Source organism: Vespa mandarinia, chromosome 2 (genome assembly GCF_050613455.1).
Source record: "Vespa mandarinia isolate Hongniang chromosome 2, ASM5061345v1, whole genome shotgun sequence".
NCBI lineage: Eukaryota > Metazoa > Arthropoda > Insecta > Hymenoptera > Vespidae > Vespa > Vespa mandarinia.
Window position 1 is genome coordinate 8053614 of NC_140811.1, and position 21211 is coordinate 8074824.

At 35.3% G+C, this 21211-nt stretch overlaps 1 protein-coding gene across 10 annotated transcripts; it reads left to right on the forward strand.

Moving 5' to 3' along the window:
• Window positions 1-293: 293 nt before the first annotated feature.
• On the forward strand, window positions 294-20480 carry shep (RNA binding motif single stranded interacting protein alan shepard). Of its 10 annotated transcripts, XM_035888146.2 has the most exons (12): window positions 294-736; window positions 2291-2389; window positions 9888-10427; window positions 11724-11938; window positions 12027-12085; window positions 12309-12454; window positions 16536-16693; window positions 16783-16936; window positions 17012-17206; window positions 17530-17622; window positions 17906-18069; window positions 18182-20480. In XM_035888146.2, the coding sequence occupies exons 2-11, from the start codon at window positions 2333-2335 to the stop codon at window positions 18053-18055; spliced, it is 1767 nt and encodes a 588-aa protein (XP_035744039.2). In that variant the 5' UTR covers window positions 294-736; window positions 2291-2332; the 3' UTR covers window positions 18056-18069; window positions 18182-20480. The 10 variants fall into 10 exon arrangements, with proteins under 10 accessions (XP_035744039.2, XP_035744040.2, XP_035744041.2 ...); XM_035888147.2 differs by having other exon boundaries at window positions 294-2389; window positions 17012-17200; XM_035888148.2 differs by having other exon boundaries at window positions 294-2389; window positions 12309-12433.
• The last annotated feature ends 731 nt before the right edge of the window (window positions 20481-21211 follow it).

Here is a 21211-nt window from a genome sequence, read left to right on the forward strand (position 1 = left end):
TCGGTAACGCTCGGCTCTACACGTTCGCCAACTGCGACAAACTAAATTTCATTTGCGAGATACAGAAGATCCCTTCCATTCTGTTAGCAAACGAATTCTCTATCTTCGTTAAAGAGATAGAATAGAACAAAGTTCTCTCTCTGTCGTACTTTAACAAGTTTATGACTTTCCATGTTTGTTGAGTGGCGGCCATGCAGACAGGTGCGGCCGCTGGAACCCCACGACCGGTGGTAATACGAACAGCGCCGCCAAGCGACGGCTCCTTTCAGTTTCGGACAAGATGGGCGAATCTCGCCGGGCAGTAGCTTAGACTCTACCTACAAGACAACACAGTTTAAATGTTTCCTAACGAAAAGTAACGATTAAACATTGTAATTTATTTTATTTAGAGGGGAAATAAGCTATATATTTTTCTATCGTGCCGTTATTAATAGTGCTATTCCCGAAATTCGTAAAGAATAAGGGGGGAGAATTGAAGAACAGAAAAGAGAGGAAACGGAATCCGCGAGTGGCGAAAGAACGCACGGACGTGACGGACAAGGGAAAGTACGTAAAGGATAAAAAAAGTGCTATCGTTCGGCGTAAGAGACGGAAAGCAAAGTGGTGCTAGCATATAACGGAGGACGAGTAAGAAGGTAATACAGTATATGGAATCGAGGTGATATTGCGACGCCTAACAACGAAGACGGTCACAAAGGCGCCGCCGCGGACCACAACGGAAAGATTGACGAGGAAGGTTGGTGTATACGAGACGACGAAAAAAATAGTCGTCGGGACAATTAAAAAGCGGAGAAGAACGATTGTATTACGAAGACACACTAGCCGTCGCTAAGGCTGAAATCAACGGCCAAGTAGGCGGATAATCTCGCGTACTTTTGCTCTCTCTCCTCTCTCCCCCTTACAACTCGTTCGATATCTTTCTTCTTTCTCTTTCTCTCACACTACCTATCTTTCTTGCGTTCTCTCTCTCTCTCTCTCTCTCTCTGTGTGTGTGTGTGTGTGTCTCTTTCTCGTACACGCGCGTACAATTACACATACTCACTTCGTGTCCGCTCAACGCGGCTGGCCTAGGCTCTCGCCGGTATTGTGCGTGTGTTAAACAACGACGTGAAGTAAAGTGTAAAAGAAGTTTAATAGTAGTTTAGTAGTAGTAGTGTGAAGAGTGTACGATCGACACACCCTCTTGACGCTCGTCATCCGTTTGCATCGCCATCGGCTCGGTTTTCTCTACCCTTTTTTTCCTTTGTATTTCTCCCTCATCTATCATTCTTTCGGTCTTTACATATCTCATTCTTCGCATCTCGCGCATCTTGCGCGCGTATGCTTTCTCGAATACATAAGTCGCGTATCGAGTACGTATATCTATATACACACACATTCTTACAGCATCGTACGATAGTAGCAGACAGAGCGCGCTGACGCTCGCGCGCGCGGCTCGTCCCCTTTGCACCGTCCAATCTCTCTCGTTCTCTCTCTCTTTCTCTCTCTTTCTTCCTTGGTCTCACCCCTCCGTCCCTCTGTTCGTACCGCCATCGCCCTTTCCACCGTCCTCTCCCACTCCTCACCACGGTGCAAAGTGATTTATCGTTCTCGCTCGTCGCGTTCGGTTTCGTCGGTGCGTTAAAGGCTCTATTGTGATCCCCGTAACCATACGCGCCGTACCACTGACGTCTCATCTTCCTTCTTTACCCTATACCATCCCCGATTTCGTCTCTCCAGACGATAGCCATCCATCCAGCCGGTGGCGAGCCACCGCGCGTCTTGTCTCGTCGCGTCTCGTCCATTACCGTCCTTCACCTCCTCCATCTTCTCCTCCATCTCTGGCAGTGCTGCCTCCCCCTCTCACTAGCTCGACTGTATCCCCCTCTTCTTATTATCGGCCGTGCGATCAGGGGGAGTACGACACGAGATATACGACATTCCGCCGAGCCGTGCGACGGTGCTCTCGGCCGCGTCGTGGCGCGCGTGGTATCGAAGGGTGTGCAGGTGAGCGGGCACGTGAAGCAGCCGCATCTTTTCCGTGTACGTAGAAAGCACCGAAGCCGAGGAAGGTGCGCCTAAGAAACTGTTTCCTGCTGTTGCTGTCAGGGAGGGGAAAGGGTGGAAGAGCAACGAGACTCGTTGGCGACCGATTTGCCAAGACGAAGTGCACGCACTCACAGCGATAGCTAGTAGTGGTACACCATCGCCACCTTCACCATTAAAACTATTACTGCTATTTACTACTACTACTACTACTACTAGTATTAGTACTACACATAGCTACAGTTACAACTACAACTGTTACCAGAGCATCATTGTTCCAAACTGCTAGAAACTACATACCGCTAGCATGTCCGTCAGAATGGAAAACGTTGCCGCGCCGAGAAAACTCAACTACAAGATGATGGTGAGTATCATTTGCTCTTCCTCCTCTCTCTCTCTTTCTTTTCTTTTACTATACTTTGTTATTCTATCTCGCCTCCTTCTCTCTCACGCGCGCTTTTATCTACTCCCGCTTTCTATTTATTCCCGTCTAGAAAGAAGTTGCGCTTTGATCGAACACGACGTGATCCGTGGTGGTCATCGTTATTGGTAGCATTTCGTTGCGTTGCCGGTCGCTCCAAGGCGTGCGCCGCCGCGTGTCATCGTGAGCGTACGCGCATGCACATGCACAGACGGATGAATGCCCGCTTGTACATACACACAATATATATATATATATATATATATATATATATATATATATATATATATATGTTGCGCGCGCGCTCCGATGCCGTGCGTGTCGTCGTCCGTCGTTGCTGCTAGGAAACGAACACCCGGAACAAGCACGAGTGGTTCTCCGTGGAATACGCAGTTTTACCATGGGGGCGGCCGGCGGCCATGGAACCAGCGTAGTTTGACAGTTTGCCGCGGGGCGTCCGTTGCCCCACCCAAGCTCTCTCGTTCTCCCTATCTCCCACTCCTCCCTATCTATGTTACTACTTTCGTGCAAACCTAACCTTTCTTTTCGCTTCACTCCTCGCGAGTCTTTCTCTCTGCGGCGTGTCTCTTCTCCTTCTTTCTATGGTGATTCGTAGAATGTGATTGGTTTCGTTTGAAATTCGAGCTGACGACTTTCAGTGCCGTCTTTGATAATTTTCAAGTGACATCGAATTGATTCGGCTTGTGCAAATCATCGCAGAATTAAAAATATTTATTTGATCGATGAAAAGTTAGAAATGAATTTATGAATTCTTTTTAATACAGTCACGGGGAGACTCCTCCCGTTGGTACGTCAGTGTCGTCTCTGAGGATCGTTCCAATTGGACGGATTTCAGATGCATCCGAAGATGCTTTTCCACTCTACGTGTTAGTGATCCGTGCCACGCGTTCGACTCCTTGAGGCGAGGTCAAGTTTTAGCTTTAACATATAATTGTTAATTAGTTATCGGAATCGTTTTCGCGACGGCGTGGACTTTGTGTTTGATGTTAAATCGAACGAATTTTCTACGAATGAGATACGAGCAGAACACGGCCAAAGAAACGCGCCGGAAATTCTGTTCGTTTGTCATCACTCGGACTCCAAGTTCGTGTTGTGCGACTTGATCGAGGGTAATTTATAAATGTATTCGTATATTTAAATTTAAACCATCATTCCAGTATTTTCAAACTCTATTAAGAATTTTACGATGAATAGTACAATAAATAGATAATAATAGAACGTGCGATCTCGAAAAATGTTCCATATGTTAAAATTGTATCACGCCTCTCATTAACGAGTCTATTTAAATGGAGATGTTTAATGTATTCGACAATATTATTCTTGTCGTTGACTCACTCAAATTGGAGATAGTATTTTTAGTGAGGCCTGACAAGAGAATCTCAACTTCTTATCGATGTATTTTTATTGTAATATGATCTACGATCTTTGATCTCATTTTTTCCTATCAATGAGCTTTATTCTTAAATATAACTCATTCGTTTTCATTCACTCGCTAAATCTTCTAGAATAAATAAATACAAAATTAAATAATTACGCTCATGAAAAAACTGCAAGTTTACATAATACTATCGATTTCATCGATTTTCGCAGAATTATCATCAATGTCATTGATTTTCTCAGAATGACTAATAAAACAGAATATTTAGATATAACGATCGCATTCGATTGACTCAAGACGATATCATTTTCAAGGGCGATCAAAAATGATTACCTTTTTTTGTTGCACTTTGAATCTTTAAATTTCTCAAATATGCAATTACTAAATCAAATACACGTTAAGATTAGTTTCAATAGTATTCGGATTAATATAAATGCATATGCATTAAAGTAGCATTTATTTGGCTTTTGTATCTAATCTTCCGATATTAAAGGATTCTTATATGTGAATGTAATTGCTAAATTAAATCGTAGGTGGCGCTGTTTTTTTTTAATCGCGCGAAACAATGCCCCGAGATAATGCACACATTTCACATTTTTTTCGTGTTTCTTTTTTTTTTCTTTCTTTCTCTTTATTTTTTTTCTTTCTTTTCTTTTTATGACAGTAATTTATGAATTAATTTACATTTGTGAAAACAATGATCGGGTTGAATAAGGTTAACAAAATATATGTTCATTTACTTAATTTAGCGTGTAATTTGATCCATCTTGGAATTGATTAAAAAATATTCTTATTTCTATTCACAATTTTTTTTCTTTCGCCTTTTTTTTTCCTCTTTCTTGTTTTTAAAAAATACGTCTTTCATTTATGATTGTTACGAAATAGTAGAAAGTCTTGGAATTCTTTTTGTTGATTTTGTACAAAGCGATGGCAAAAGAAAAAAAAAGAACAAAAAGTCTGTTGTCGTTCATCGGCCTTGAAGTGCGTGCACTCTCGGAAATGAGTCACGGACGATTTACGTTGCTCTTTGTTCGGCATTAATACGATACCCCGAAGTGTTTTTGCATTCCATGTTCTATTTTACACCCACGCCCAACGCTACCACATTCCGCGAAATAATCTTACCAAGCTAACGAATAAAAAAACTTTTAATTCGATATCACTTTTCCTCGTTCAATCATCTCATCATGTGTTGCGAACCTTTTGTTACTAACTCGTTATACGCCATGAATTTCCTCATAAAGATTTTCAATATACGAACACAATTTTTATTTCTATAAAATTCATTAAATTTCGATTAAATTCGTAACATATAGAAAGGAAGTATGAGTGAAAGCAATATTGGCATGATTATAAAAATATGAACGGTGGTGACACTTATGTATTTTTGCGATTTATTTACAATAATACATACTCATTCGTACGTATATCGAAATGTTGTTACTTTTGCTATTTTTATATTAGCTTCTTTTTAGAAGTTCGATAAGGAATCCATATCGGCTAATGAAAATATAAGGGCACAAACCTGTCTTTAATCCTCGTTGCCATGGATATTACGTATTTCAGAATATGATGAGTTTTTTCTTCGCGCATGCGCGGTGATCATTAATGTCATGGATATGTGGGCGCCATAGAAAGAACGCACAAGTAAAAATATTATAAAAAGAGTATGATAATACGAATGTATATTGCGAAACTTAGAATTTCTTATTGATCATTAAGGCGATTTAAACGATCTCATAAGTATAGCTCTGAGAACACGTGTTGAATTAGAAAGATTGATAGAATTTGGAATGTAATATTTTTCAAAACAAATGTATTTTATATAAAATACAAAAATACATGCAATGGCAGAAGTTAGGATCGACTGACAATGAGAATGAGAAATATGTATGCGTTTTCGGTCGGAATATGAGTCCTATTTAAATACATGTATCAATCTTTATTACTGTTTCATACCTGAGCACTTCCGACACAGCATTAAGACGTGTACACACGCGTGCATGTAAAGCTTGCATGTGAACGCACCCACGCGCGAAAGAACGCGTGCTCGCACGCACACCCGGATGCCATTCACAAAGTTCGCAAGGCGCTATCCACAACGGTATCCGGTGACGTCACTGAAGTCAAGGTCGTCTGAACCTCGCTCTCACCACGTTCCTTCATTTCCGTCGAACTTCTTCGCGATCGATCGTCTTTTCCTGGTAGTCGCGATTTTTGTTTTTAAAATCGGCCTTCCAGCTGGTAACTAAGGACTTTTTCGAGCTTCGATCAATTTTTGACTTGAACCAAAGAAAACACAGCATACATAAATAATTTTCGAATATTTATGACAACCTTATTCTCTGAATTATTTATATTGAATGAAAAATGTTGTCAATCAGATCATAGAATTATCATTGGTATCAAAATGTTTTCAATTAGATTTTTGACATTGTGCTTTGAAAAACCCTTTTGCCGAAACAACGATAGATATCCTATTTGTTTCTTTCATTATGGCTGATATGTCTTGTAACACGAGCGAGTTCCCGATTTGGCGGCTGAATCGTACGTCCGAAGCGCGATCTAGACACGAAGTTCAAGGTCTATGGCCTAGATGTGTACTCGTCAAGGTCCCTCGCGTGCCATTTACCTTCGTTACATCGTGTGACGTACGAACACGCTCTCTGTTCTATCGATCTTTTATTTTCTCTTTTACGTGAACTGTGGAAAATGATGCGATATACAATTAGATTTGAAAAAAAAAAAGTGAGATGTATGTTCCTTATTACCACGAAGAAATCATCGATGTCGTCGTCGTCATTGTTGTCGTCGTTCTAAAAGAGACTCTCTTTGAAAGTCAATTAATATTATTGATCGTAACGTCGAACGAGAACTCCCATTAAAAGAACATAGATGGATATATATATACATATCTACAATTTCACGATTCGAAGAGAAAGCGCTATATCGGTGGAAAAGTGACTGTGGTTTAAAGAATCGAAAAGTAGAAAGCAGTTGATCGTATTTAAAATATAAGATTATTACTTGTTAAGTATCTCTCAACGAACGAATTAACTTGGGAAAACTTTTACCGAAATCTATGGATGGATTGATCGGTCGAAAACTTTCAAAGTTGATGATATATAAAAAGAAAGAAGAAAAAATAATTTTGATGAATTGAAAAATTATAATACGTATTCTTGACACTTGGCGATAAAAGACAAGAATGGCGGCGGCGGTGGTGGTCACGATGGTGGTTGGGTGGCAATGGAAGGAGGTGAGGAAAGGAGGGCGTTGTGATCTAAACGCGGGCGGAGGGGAATGAACGGTACGTGAATAGGAGGAGGTGGTGGCAGTGATGGTGATGGTGGTAGTGGAGGTGGAGGGAGGAGGCCACGGTTGATCAAGTCTGACTTAAAGTCAACGAACTTGCGATCATATAACAATGTATCAGAGTAGCGCTACCGGTTTCGACGATAGAACTCGATTCAAGCTGTTTAATAATCCTTACTTATCGGCTAAGTAAACGAATGTTATTGCGAAAAATCGTTCGAATTTTCAATCCGTAATCGACGCAATATTTATATTTTATATATTATTCAATGTATTCCGAATTATTTTACTTTTACATAATACGTTTTAACTTATCGCGTCTACGTACAGCTTTCACAATGATTTTAACCTCTCTTTTTCAACGATATCTCTTTATTAAATCGTCATAATTCGTGTTCAATATAGTTACTCCATAAGGTCTTTGCTAGAAGAAAGAAAAGTCCATTATTTATTTTTTTACTTCTTATCAATACAAACTGAACTTTCTTGTAACTATTTCAAGTATATTATCACGATTGAATTGATAATTAGAACGATCTACAACTATGACGAATAATCTATAAACAACATTGATTATCATCTTTTAATCGATCATTGACTTCAAATTATAGATATACTTGTATACTTTAGTAAACGCGATATATACAATTGCGAATATGATTTTGTGCCTCCATCGTTAAAACTCAATTATCCTTTAAGTACTTGTCGTTTTTCGTACCTAAGGGTGTTAATGTCAAACGTGGTTTAATTATTTCTAATGGCATGTGATCAAGGGATAATTAACTTACGCTTTTCATCGCATCACAACATGAAAGTGATGACGACATATATATATCGTCGTGTGTATATTTTTTCGTTTTGCAACATGTCTCCTCTTCTAAATGATAATTATTCCCTGTAATTAGACGCAAAATTTTATTTTATGTATCACCGTAAAATCATTATTACATCTACCGATTTGCTTTTCTGTTTTAGGTAAGTGTATGATATATAGGCGATCGACGTCCGAAAGATTTGCGCTTCCTTGTTGGAAGTAAGTTAAGATGCCATTTATGTGTTCGAAAGTAAGATACGAACATAATCTGCATATATATTTTAGAGACACAATGAGGAATGCTGTAAATAAACAGATGCTTTTATTTTGTTTGCTAATTTAATAACGCGATAAAACATTCATGTTGTATCTGTATCGATTTCATGCAATCTTTTTCTGTAATTTACGCGTAGTCCTAGAATCAAGTTACTGCATTTAAGAAATGAAAGATGTAAATATATAGAAATCTAAATACACAGGTCAGTCCAGTACCATTACTATCGGAATCAAAACATGATGAAATTTTTTAATGTCTCGAGTCGCACATTATTTGTATATATTAGACATACATGTATTGCATACATTTATGCGATCCACCTTGGTAGAGTAAAGCCTCGCGTTTAAAGTAATGGTGTCGTCCAAGATATTTCTAGAGCGTAAGTGTGCATGTGTTATATACGTGAGGAATTTCGTGGGAGAAGCTTACATTAATAATATCAGGTGTGTGCGTGTGCGTATATTCCATGTAAATCTAATACAACGAATTACAGTATTGCAAATATAAAATCATAGGCGTTGGATACAAAAGTAAATTAAATCTTTTTAATTAGATAACATGAGAAGAGCGCATTGACTTAGAATGTGACTTTGAAATCATTTGGCATAAAGTTTCGAACTCAGATTCCAAGAGAATGATGATAAATATAGAAAATGTTTGAAAAAATAAAAATTAAAAAATATAGAAACAGAGCGAAGGGTGAAAAAAGAAGAGTGTAACACGACTACGTGCAGACGTGGTAAGCAGGAAGCAACATCCGGTCGGTATATCACGATACTCATTTCACACGTCGTGTTCTCTATTTCATGGTTGTCCACTAGCTGATACGTTGTCTGCATGCCGTTCAATTGAACCTCCGATATCTGCCAGTAAATCATCGTCTATGCCAGCGTTTCTTTAACTTTACATCATACGATAAGTATTATAGAAGCATATCTGCACGTCTTTCGAAGATTATAATCTAAGACACTCGATTCAGTGTTAATACTGGAGAGAACTATAGCGAAGATGAAGTATCGAAGCATCACGCTCATTGGTACGATAAAATTAGATTAATTCTCTAACTAGAAAAGAATACATGGTTGATCTCTGCACGGAAATAAGTTAGAAGAATAGCTCTCTTTAGATAAATGTGGAGAATATGTTGCTGCTTATATATATAAATTATACTATTATATATATATTATATATATATTAAATTATACTATATATATATATTATATATATTATATATATAAATGTATACAAGTTAGAGTTTTCATCGATCGAACATATAGTCTTGCCGATTATAAGATACTACGACAAGAGTCGTCTATACTAAAGGTTTGTTATAAAACAGCGTGTGGCAAAAAAATTCAACGATCATCGAATTAACTCGATCGTATCAAAAAATATGGAGAAACGGATGAAACGATCTCGGGGAAAATGTAACGGTCGTTCAATCGTCGTGAGGAAAGGTAACATTAGATGAGATTAGCCGAACATTATCAGGTAATAATAGGTTAGACGTTGCGAAAGGAAGGGAAGGGAAGATCGGAAGGAGGTGATTTGTTTGGTATGTCATAGAAATAGGAGAGGAAAGGGAATAGATAGTGTATTTGATCTTGTGGTGGTATTTCGCTTGGTCATTTTTCAGGGGACGAACGGTCCACGACCAACATACGTCGGCGCTAACAACGGTAACGCCGGTGGAGGCGGTGGAGGCGCCAACGCCGGAGGCGTGGGCGTGGGTCCTACAAGCGGCGGCGGCGGTGGCGGAGTCGGTGGCGGAGGCGGCGGTACTACGGCTAGTAGTGGCGGCGGTGGAGGTGGCCACGGGGGCGGCGCTGGCGCCGGCGCCGGCGGCGGATTGAAGGGCAACGCGACGGGAGGAGCGGCCGGGGGCGGCGGTGGAGGTGGTGGTGGCGGCGGTGGTGGCGGTGGCGGTGGCGGTGGACCACGAGGAGGGAATCCGGTGCAGTACCGAGCGAGCGGCGCCGCCGCAGCAGCTTGGGGCGCGGCGCCGTCGCACGCCGCCGCGGCTGCGGTGGCAGCAGCGGCCGCCTATCCACCTTACACCCGCTATCCGAGTGCCGCCGCGGCGGCTGCCGCAGCGGCACAGGTACCGGTCGGTGCGCAACCGTTACCGCCCTCTGCCAACCCTTACGCCACCGCCCCCTACGCTCAGCACGTCTCGGTGAGTACACTCCCATGGCGGACTGTCTTCTTCTCTACTTCTTCTTCTTCCTCTTCTTTTTCCTCCTTATTCATCTCATTGCTTTCCATCCCACGATGCACGATTTTTTTATTGCTCTTCTTCTCTCTCTTTTTCTTGTTCTTCCTACTACCGCTTTTGCACTCAACTCTCTCTCTACGCTCTCTCTCAATTGCCGTACGTTTTTACTACTTCTCGATGTGCCGTTCTTCTTGCTACTAATTTATCGACTCGTACACTCGAGATGCGCGAGCCAGTCAGCCTATTGCGTACCGCCTTCGACGTGCACGTCTCGGTACGAATGTCGGACAATCTACCTACTGCCTAATGGATCCCTCTTTCCTTTCTGTTTCGCGAATCGCGCTACTCAACAGTGTATCTCTCAATTGTAATCGTTTCTATACAATTCAATATCTATAAATGATTCATTTGTTGCTGTTGCCGCCGGTTACTCTTTCCTCCTTATTTTAATCAGACACGGTGCAGCGCTGACGCGGGGTCACGGTCACTCCGGCAAGTGTCGTCAAACTACAAGCGAAACAAATTTCACAAAGACGTACGTACATTCTACGCAAAATACCGCTAAAGAAAATATATTGCGATCGTACTCCTTTTCGCGAGACTCGTTCGCCGGATCCATGCTTCTTCTAGTTCTTCGCCCACGCTTTCACGTTAATACATACGCGAATAGCTTATTTTTACATATTTGATTTTGTTATTTTTATATCCATTTTTCATTATATCCACATCATACATTTCGACGACATATGCCAATTATTTTGACTCTATAATAATAAGTGGTTTAATTGTTTTAACGAAATGCAAAGTATATTGTAGTGGATGATTATGAAGAATATTTGACGAAATCAAAGAATCAAAGAATCAAAGAAAGGCGTGTTCTCTATAATTTAGTAAATTCCGTAGTGTTAAATTTGTACTAGTCGATGATGACCGTAGAGAGATAATCTCCTTCTTGTAACTTACTGAATTGCTGAATAACATCACGCCATTCCTCCATCACTAAATATCGTTCCTGGCTTTATATGTATGGTTAATATATTTTTTGATATCAATATTATAAAGTATATTTGATAAAATTAAATTAAAACTCCAAAGTGGAGCAAATTTCAGTAGAAACTGGACTATGTTCTTTCTAACACCTATTTCCTTCCTTCCTAGCTTATTTTACTCATAGCTCCTTTGATCATTTGGTAGATAATAAAGAATAAAACATGAAGATGTAACTTTAATAATTCCAAATTTATTTTATTTACTTAGTATGGTGGACAACGGGTACCTACAGCCTCGTCACCAGCCAATACTACCAGTAGTTCTAGCAGTGCCACTGGCAGTCAAAGCGGTGCAATGAGCACGAGTATGAGCAATAATGCTATGCAAGGGCAGCAGGCGGAACAGTTATCAAAAACAAATTTATATATACGTGGCCTCAACCAAAATACAACAGATAAAGACCTTGTTAATATGTGTTCTCAGTACGTAAATGATATTTTACTAATAGATGAAAAAGATTTAATTATTCATATAATATAATTGCTATATAATTGCTGAAATTATTTATAGGTATGGAACTATAACTTCCACGAAGGCAATATTGGATAAAACAACAAATAAATGTAAAGGTACTTACTTAAATCATGCTAACTATTATAAAATCGCTTACATATATAGTTTCTTCTGTCTTCTTTTTTTCTTTTTTCATAGTAAGAAATAAATATTGTATTATCTAGATTTTGAATATCTTATTACAAGTTATTGTATTTTTGAAATATAAATATGGAATAATGTAAAGTTTTACAAAGTTTTTTTTTATAATCTTACCTTTATAATCAAATTGTTTTTCAGGTTATGGCTTTGTAGACTTTGAGTCACCGGTGGCGGCAGAGGGTGCTGTGAAAGCACTGGTCGCCAAGGGCATCCAAGCGCAGATGGCGAAAGTGGGTATCTGGTTGCTCCGTAGACTGGCAAGTGTACGTTGGTTGTGCATGCAAGTACAGTAATACCAGAGTAACAGTAAACCTCTTTTTCTTTTTCTTTCTTTCTCTTTCTTTCTCTTTCTTTCTCTTTCTTTCTCTTTCTTTTTCTTTCTCACTCAATCTGATTTTTATTTATTCTTCCTGTTCTTAATCCATCTGTTCTCCCTCCAAATTCTTATCCAAATTCATATGTATATCATATTATAGCTAATAATTCTCTCAAAAATTTTTTTAAACAACAGGCAATTATCTTAGTTCCATCATGAAAAAATGATATTATATAGCACATGAGTACCATGTGATTGTATTATAATTAAATTTATTAGAAGATAAAAGTAGTCATATGACAAGTATTACTGTTCAATGAGAACTTTTATAAAATATTGTATGTGCAATATCTTATTTACAGTATATATTGTTTTTTGTATTTCATAATATAGATTTTTTAAATTTTGTTTGATGAAACTTACTTTATGGATATGTATTAATGAATACTACAATGTAACATATTTTTATGTGATACAATTTTATATTCATCAAAGATTTTCTAATAGAATATTTTATTACATATAATCAGTAATCGAAAGGAATGTACTCATGGGCATCTATATGGAATTACAAGTTCATTTATGTTTCACCAATATTTTTCTCTCCCTACCAAGACCTGTCTCACTTGTCTAGAAACGCTCTTTTACATTAATCGGTTCTGTCTATTATTCTGTCTTAAATACCTACAAACCTATTGATGCTTGCTGCTATGCCTCGGCCACAAATTGTTAATATTGCTGTATCAAAATATTTATGATGATTTTTCATTTATGATGATTACTTCTATTTAGTCTAATGTTAAACCTCTATCAATTATTTGTTATACTAAAGTACTAGTATTGATATTTCTATTAAAATGATTAGAAGTATTTTACACAGTTATTACAAAAGTAATCCATTTTTAAAATAATTAATACATTTTCTGTATCGCCAAATATTTTTTTTATATAATACAACATAATTTAGTTTTATATTAGTTCATTTTATTAATAACTATTGTATAATATTCTATATTTCTATAAATAAATTAATTTATCTATAAGTATATCTGTGATATTAAATATTGATAATTTTTAATCAAATGAAATCAATAAGTTATTTAAAATGAAATTAACTAAATATCTTTCAATTTGGCCGTGGTAAAAGCAGAGGGTGCCACAAGCAGCTGTGATGATGTCGTTCGCATGTGATATGATACGACTAAACAATGTGTACCCACTATTAACTATATTTAGGGTACACGGTATACTTACCATTCAATGGTGCTATGTGATGATCAGGTGCTATCTTACCCCTGGGGTGTTGGTTGGCTCTGATTGGCACACTTGGCTTAAATAATGAAGGTTTAACCAGCACACCAATAAATTTGTAAACATATTCAAAGATTGTTTTATAAGATTCAAGTACCATGAATTCAAAATAATCATACAATGTTTTATGGTTACCTGAATCATGGATTTCACATTCTTGACTTTGCATTAATACATGCTCCTTTTGCTCGCAATAGAATCTTATATTCAATGAAATCATTTATTTAATGTATCATAAAAAGTATGTATATCCAATGATCTAACTATTTATAATTTAATTAGCTATCCTTATTGAAGCTGAATAGTGTATACAATTAAATAAGTATATGCGTATCTTACACAGAAGTATTTGAATCTTATATATTTATGTATACTCGCACTTGATCAAAATATGAGTCATTTAGTTAAAGTATAAATACATTGAAGTATATTACTTTATTATACAAACATACACACATACGTACATATGTACTTATGCATATTGATTTATGTGTGTGTGTATGTATGTACATATCTTTATATATCCATATGTGTATATGTATGTAGAATGGCCCTTTCAAAAATAATGTCACAATTAATTTTCTATATTGATAAAAAATATACAAAACAAAATAGATAGTTAAGTATATCTTAAAGATACAGAGAAATATTCTAGTGATGTAGTAAATTTTTGATGAATGTTTATTATCAATTTTCATCAAGAAAAAAGTATTTATTAGAAATAATTGAGGTATTAATTTTAAAAGGGACATCTGTATACATACATAAATGCCATCAGCTTGGCTTATATCATAATATTTTCATTATTTGTTCTTTTGTTTTAATGCATTCGCAAGATTGAAGTAAATTGTCGTAAAGTATAAGTATATTCAAGTAATTGTAGATTTGATTGATACTTGACAGAAATGGTGAATCTCAAAATATGCTTGAGGGTGCATAATAATGATTTTAAATTTAGTTTAGCATACACTTGTGTTTGTTTCAATCCTTCATTTATAAATTCATAAATAAAAACATGAGTATAAACACATATATGTATGTACTTACATATATTTACATACATCATATGTTTTCTGCAATATAGTAAATCACAGTCTTTTTTTGTGAAAATCGAACTATGTACACGTTGCAATATCTGTGCTTTGCCTTTTGCTTCATTAAAAAAGAAAATGTCATATGTAACTGATGTAATCTGTTCCTATTGCTTTCAGTGTATAAAAAAATGAATAGAGGAAATTTGTCTACATATTTGTCAGTAAATTCGTACGTAAGGTTATGATTAATATATAAATACAATTTAAATACACCTATGTATATGCTTAAATTTTTTTCACATTTTTTAATTCTTATTTTGAAGGTGTTGTATTAAAAATGTGAATTAAGGAACTCTTGCATGTCAGCTAAATTGAAAAGGCATATGAATGTAATTGATTATAAAGTTATATTCATTTTTTGAAAGTGTATACATTATATAAGTACATTATATATTAAGATTTTAACAATCAAATGTAGTAACTTTCATTATTGTTAAAATATTTTTTATCAAAGTAAATGAGTAATCTATTTGTACTTCGTTTAATATATTATTATTTATTATTTTTGTAGTCAAATATGATATTCATATTTTATATTTTATATAGTTCTGAAATATCTTTATCTTCTATTAGTTCATAGACATTATTGTATTAGTTCACAAAACTATACATTAATGTCATATCAATATTAAATCATATCAAATTGCAATGTGTTTTAATGAAAAATAGAAGTCATTCATATGAATATTTAAGTACTGCTTTTTCTCTAAAATACAGAAAGATTGTAAGAAACACCAGTAATTTTTATTATGATAAATTGCAAATTATTATTGAAAATACAAATATCAATGATATACCTACGTGTAGGTATGTAGGTATCTATGTGTGCATGTTCTGACCTCAAAGAATCTAATCATATATCAAATAATGGAATATGTGGTATGAGTTTAGTAAAAAAAATATCAAAGCATCTTTAAAGCAAATTTAGAGAGGCACCAGAATGTGGAGAAGCCTAATGCCATGAAGCATGATAACCTTTCAACATTGAAAACAATAATTATTGTCTTAATTCATATTCAGTCATTTTTGATATCTGTCCATTTGCATTCTTGCGATTAGTCCAGAATAATTACTCCTTAAATAGCTTACTAATTTTTTTTGTAGTATCATTGTTGTAGACATACATCATGTTTTAATAATGAATATCAATAAGTTAATGTACAAAAAATATATAATTTTAAACGTGATTTTATATTTCTGCCAAAATACATTAAAAACATTTTAATACTTATAAGTTAAAAATTGTTCATATTGTGTGTGCCAAATGATACCAGATACAGCTTTCAAATAATCATTTTAATTTTTTAGATCAGATGTATGTACACATTCTATATTACACATGAAATTATTATTTAATATATAATAAGTAATAAAATAGTATAATAACTTTATATTATATTATTTTTCTTTTAAAATTATTATATAATTTTATATAATTTTATATAACGTTCTATAAAAAATTTCATTTCATTTATCACCCGAATGAGGATAAATATGATTTAGTGTAATATTAAGTAAAAAGTATATTAAAGTACATACATGATACATATCTGAAAAGTCAAAATGATAATAATTCGTTAAGATGCTATATCTATAGTAGTGAAATATACAATATGTTGCATAGTATTTTTACTTTCTTCTCAGCAACAGGAACAGGATCCTACAAATCTGTATATCGCAAACCTGCCATTGAACTTTAAAGAAAATGATGTTGAAGGACTACTTCAACAATATGGACAAGTCATCTCGACTCGCATTTTACGTGACACGTCAGGACAAAGTAAAGGTGTTGGATTTGCAAGGTTAGTAAATTTCAAATTAATAAAAATATACATGCACTATTAATTGTATATTTTAAAATAATTATAAATGTGTATTATCTAAATTTTAGAATGGAATCCAAAGAAAAGTGTGAGCAAATAATTCAAATATTTAATGGAAAAGCATTACAAGGAGCTAAAGATCCCTTGTTAGTTAAATTTGCTGATGGCGGAAATAAAAAAAAATCAATGTATAAAAGTACAATGTGGAGAGACACTGGAGAAGTAAGTATATAAATATATGATGTACTTCAAATTTAGGAAGATTATTATAACGATAATTAATTTCTTTATTACCAGAATATGACTATGAATTATGATGCAAGTGGAGTTGGTCAGAATGGTGTTGCCACAGCTCATATGTTACCTACAGCAACTTTAACTCAATATGGTCGTCATTATGGTCAAGCTGTCCCTGGCTATAGCGTACCAGGAGCTCCTTGGGTCACACCATACCTTGTGCAGCCCGCGCCGCCTCATATGCAACAGGTCGACGTGAGTTTTTATAAGAAAAGTTTTTCATTTATTTGTTCTAAATATTTTATATATATTATATTTCTATAAAATTATTTATTATAATATTTATTATAATATAAAATTAATAATAAGTTACAACATTTATTTTGGAATAAATCATAACATTTGTTTTTAAATGAGTTATATGTATATTATGTATAATTATCTTTTACAACAACTTATTTTATTATTGATACATTATTAAACTTAGCTTTTTTGAAATTATTTATTAAATATATCCCACAGTAGTATTTTTTCTTATTGAAATTTTATTTCATTTATTTTTGTTTGTATTTTTACAGATGATGCCATCTGCAGATCCTAGTAATCCTCAATACAGTATAATTCCTCAGCTTACAACACAAATGTCTACAATGCATCTTGGCACTGGTTCCGTAAGTAATATTAATTTTTTATGAAATTGTTTGTGATTCGTTTAATGCTTTTAAATATATATCATATAAAGCATTTCTAATCAAGTGGTTCTTATGTATTTAGCAATAATATATTTTGAATGACTAACAGAAAATTATGATAAGGTTAATATATTTTTACAATTTGGCTATAATGTTTAATTGATATAAGAAATCTTTTATAATTCGTATATATATATATATATATATATATATATATATATATATATATATATATCTAAATAGTAGATTTATCCTGTTTCAGTACATAGCAAGTCCTCATCCCTACTCTTATACTACTTATCCTCCACCTAGCATTATCCATCCAATACCACTGGGCGATTCTGAACAGACCAGTAATGCAGCATCTCCTGATGATTCTTATCAGCAGTACCAAGCTCAGCAGCCCAAGTAGGATACGGTTTATAGGTTAGTAATATGTAATAATTATTAACAATCATAATTTCTTAATTACGATTTTTTATATTACATGAAGTTATTTTTAATCAGAGTTAATAAATTTATATTTTCTAATATACAGATACGAATATGCTGAGGGCTACATAAGTTAGAAACGGATACACATGCTGAACACAAGGGATTATTATTAACGAAGAATAGAATGAGATAAATACATAACATAAAGTCAGATAAGATTCTTCCTCATGATAAATTGACTTGCCAGCCATCTTTTATACATTTTATCCATCAGCTAAATAGGTGAAAGTAGTTAATATTTTGCAACGAGTCAAGAAAGGATATTGACGTAATATGGGGTATGAGACTGGCGTGTCTTCTACATGTTCGACACTAGTTCGACTCTTTACACTGTACCAGCACATTATATGACAGTGACAAACTGATATTTGCAATGAACAGTTTAGTGTCAAGCTGATAGGCTTCCAGGATAACTTTAGGTATTACATATACTAAGGAGACTATAAGTCGAAGCTGAAGGCTCGAGAATGTGAATAAATATTTTAACAAAAATGTAAACTATGAAAACGCTGCTCAGAAATATACGAAAGAGAATTCTTCCCAAGAGTAATAATAATATAATATTAATAATAAAATAATGATATATAAGAATAATAAGAATAATAATATACAGAGAGCACTTCCAATGCTAGAGTTGATAAAAATTCAGATTCAGTATGGTTGTAAATCAGTACCAACCGGACTTGTGCCAGCTGGCTGGCCGGTGGCTTGGCTGTAAGAGAAGGGAGATACCATTCGCGTAACGAATTTCAACGACGTGCGAAACTCCTCATTCACAGCACATGCTACTCCACCCGCTTACCGCACTTTTATCGGTTTATTTTCGTTCAGACATTCCAAGCCAGGTACATGTGTGTACTGCCACGTGGATATATCTTAATCTAATACTTCTACGATATTTCACGTTCTGTTTTAATCACGAACGATACATTTTACTAAGAAAAAAAGCAACACACAAGAGAGGAAAGCTTTGTTTCTAAAAGTCTTCAGAATTATAATATACAATAATTATTGCACGTGAACGAAAAAAACATAGTACTCTTTAGAGAGTGTTATATTTATGAGTACAGTTACTATGAATCGATATCAGTTTTAATTGTACAGTAAATGCAGATATTTTTTTTAGAATTGTGCCTTTTCAGACAAATCCACTTAGACAGGGATATGCTGAAAAATATTATAATATATTTTTAACATCGGAATGTAAATGTGAAACCTGAGCCAAATTTTGATCTTCTAGTTAAGAGAATATAATTGTTTTTGCGTTGTAGCCAGTTAATCAACTATGTTTGTTTTTGATTATGAATTTGATAGATTTTGTATGTATAGTTGCCACTAACGGGATTGGTAAAATGAAACATCAGGTAGTGTCGGAGGAGTTGCATAGAGAAAGAAAAAAAAAATTAAGAAAAGAAATCAAATGGCGGATTCTTGTAATCGAAACGCGTGCCGCCCGAGAAACTTAGTAAGCTTTGTTACGACGGGATATGATGATAGTTAGAGTGTAAATTAATTTATTATATCGAACGAACGAATAAACGCGATACTAAATGAATGAAGATAATGAACGAACGATGGGGCGGTAGCGAAAAAATAGGCGAGGAATTTCGGTGAAGTGTGGAGTGGAGTGTATAAAACAAAGTATATGAAAAAGACTCTCAAACGACGATGGTATAGAAAAAGGGGGGGGAAGAAAAAAGAAAAAGGTTCTCTCCCTATGTTTTCCTACCTCTCTCCGGTCGTCGTCGTATATCCGGAAAAGTTTCACGTCGTTGTCAGACTTAGAATCGAGTCGAGGAACGATTTAGCAGAAAGCTTTCTACCAAATATGCGAGCTACGAGTGGCTCATGTGACATGTGGCGGACAGGTAGTTAGATAGAGTTAGAGGCGATCGTAGCTATTATTATAATATTACAATAATATGCTGTATTATTATAATTAACGATTACTATTATTGACGACATCTAAAATATGAAAGATTTTTACACTGTTGAGACTTGAAGTAAATAATATATTTAGTTTATTTTGGTACATCACGATTTGATGACAAGAGATAAAAAATGAAAAAATGGTATGAGCTATTTTTTAAAAGACCGATTATTACTCGATTTGAGTCCATGCATTAAGAGAGAAAGGGGGGAGAGAGAGATAGAAAGTGAGAATAAGAATAAGAAAGTAAAGGAGAAAAAAGAAAAAGAAGAAAAAAGGATGAAGAAATGAAAGAAAAGAAAAAAAAATGGATAAAAAGGAAAGAAATTGGAGGAAGCAACGAAGGAGAAAAAGAAAGAAGAGAGGATAAGAAAAGAAAGAAGCGAAAGGAGAACCTATTTACGAGTGTGTATTGTTCCAGAAGCGATTGTCACCACGACTGACAACAAAATCACATGTGATTAAATAGTGAATTTTGAGAATTTTACTAATAAACTTGTACTAAATAACTAATAATTATTGTGACGACCAAACAAAGAAAAAGGATTAGTGCTGACTGAGCGTGAAAAGATGCTCCGGCCGAGGCGCCCATGCGGATTAAAAAACGGAGAGCCGCGGATCGGGAGGGAGAAAGAAAGAGAAAGAAAGTGATGAGAAAAAAGATATAAAATTATTGTATAGAACGTGAAGAAAGGAAAGGAGCACAGCGACAAGTTGTGTGTAGCTAGTGTTGACTATGAATAGGCTAGGCAACCATTTTGATTAAGAATAAAAGTAACCGAATAAGCGATTAAAGTTAGGTAAAGTAAAATTAGCGATAGTTAGAATATAAACTGCCTCGCTCCCTACTCGATCGCAGGGGGCTATGGCACCGTTCAGCCTATGCACCTCGCACCCGTCAAGACTGACTGGCTATTCATATTAATAATAAATATATATTATTATTCTACAACATATTATGTCTACTTGTAATATAAATAGTAAGGACTGCTTGCTGCGCACCGCGGGTCGGGTGCTTGGGCTGGCCGGCTATGGTTTACACAACCATTTTGGAAACTTCGTTTCCAAGCAATGCTGCTTTCCGTAAAGCTTTCTTTAGAATTCTAGCGTAGAATCTATTAGATCAGATAACGTGTAGTTGTA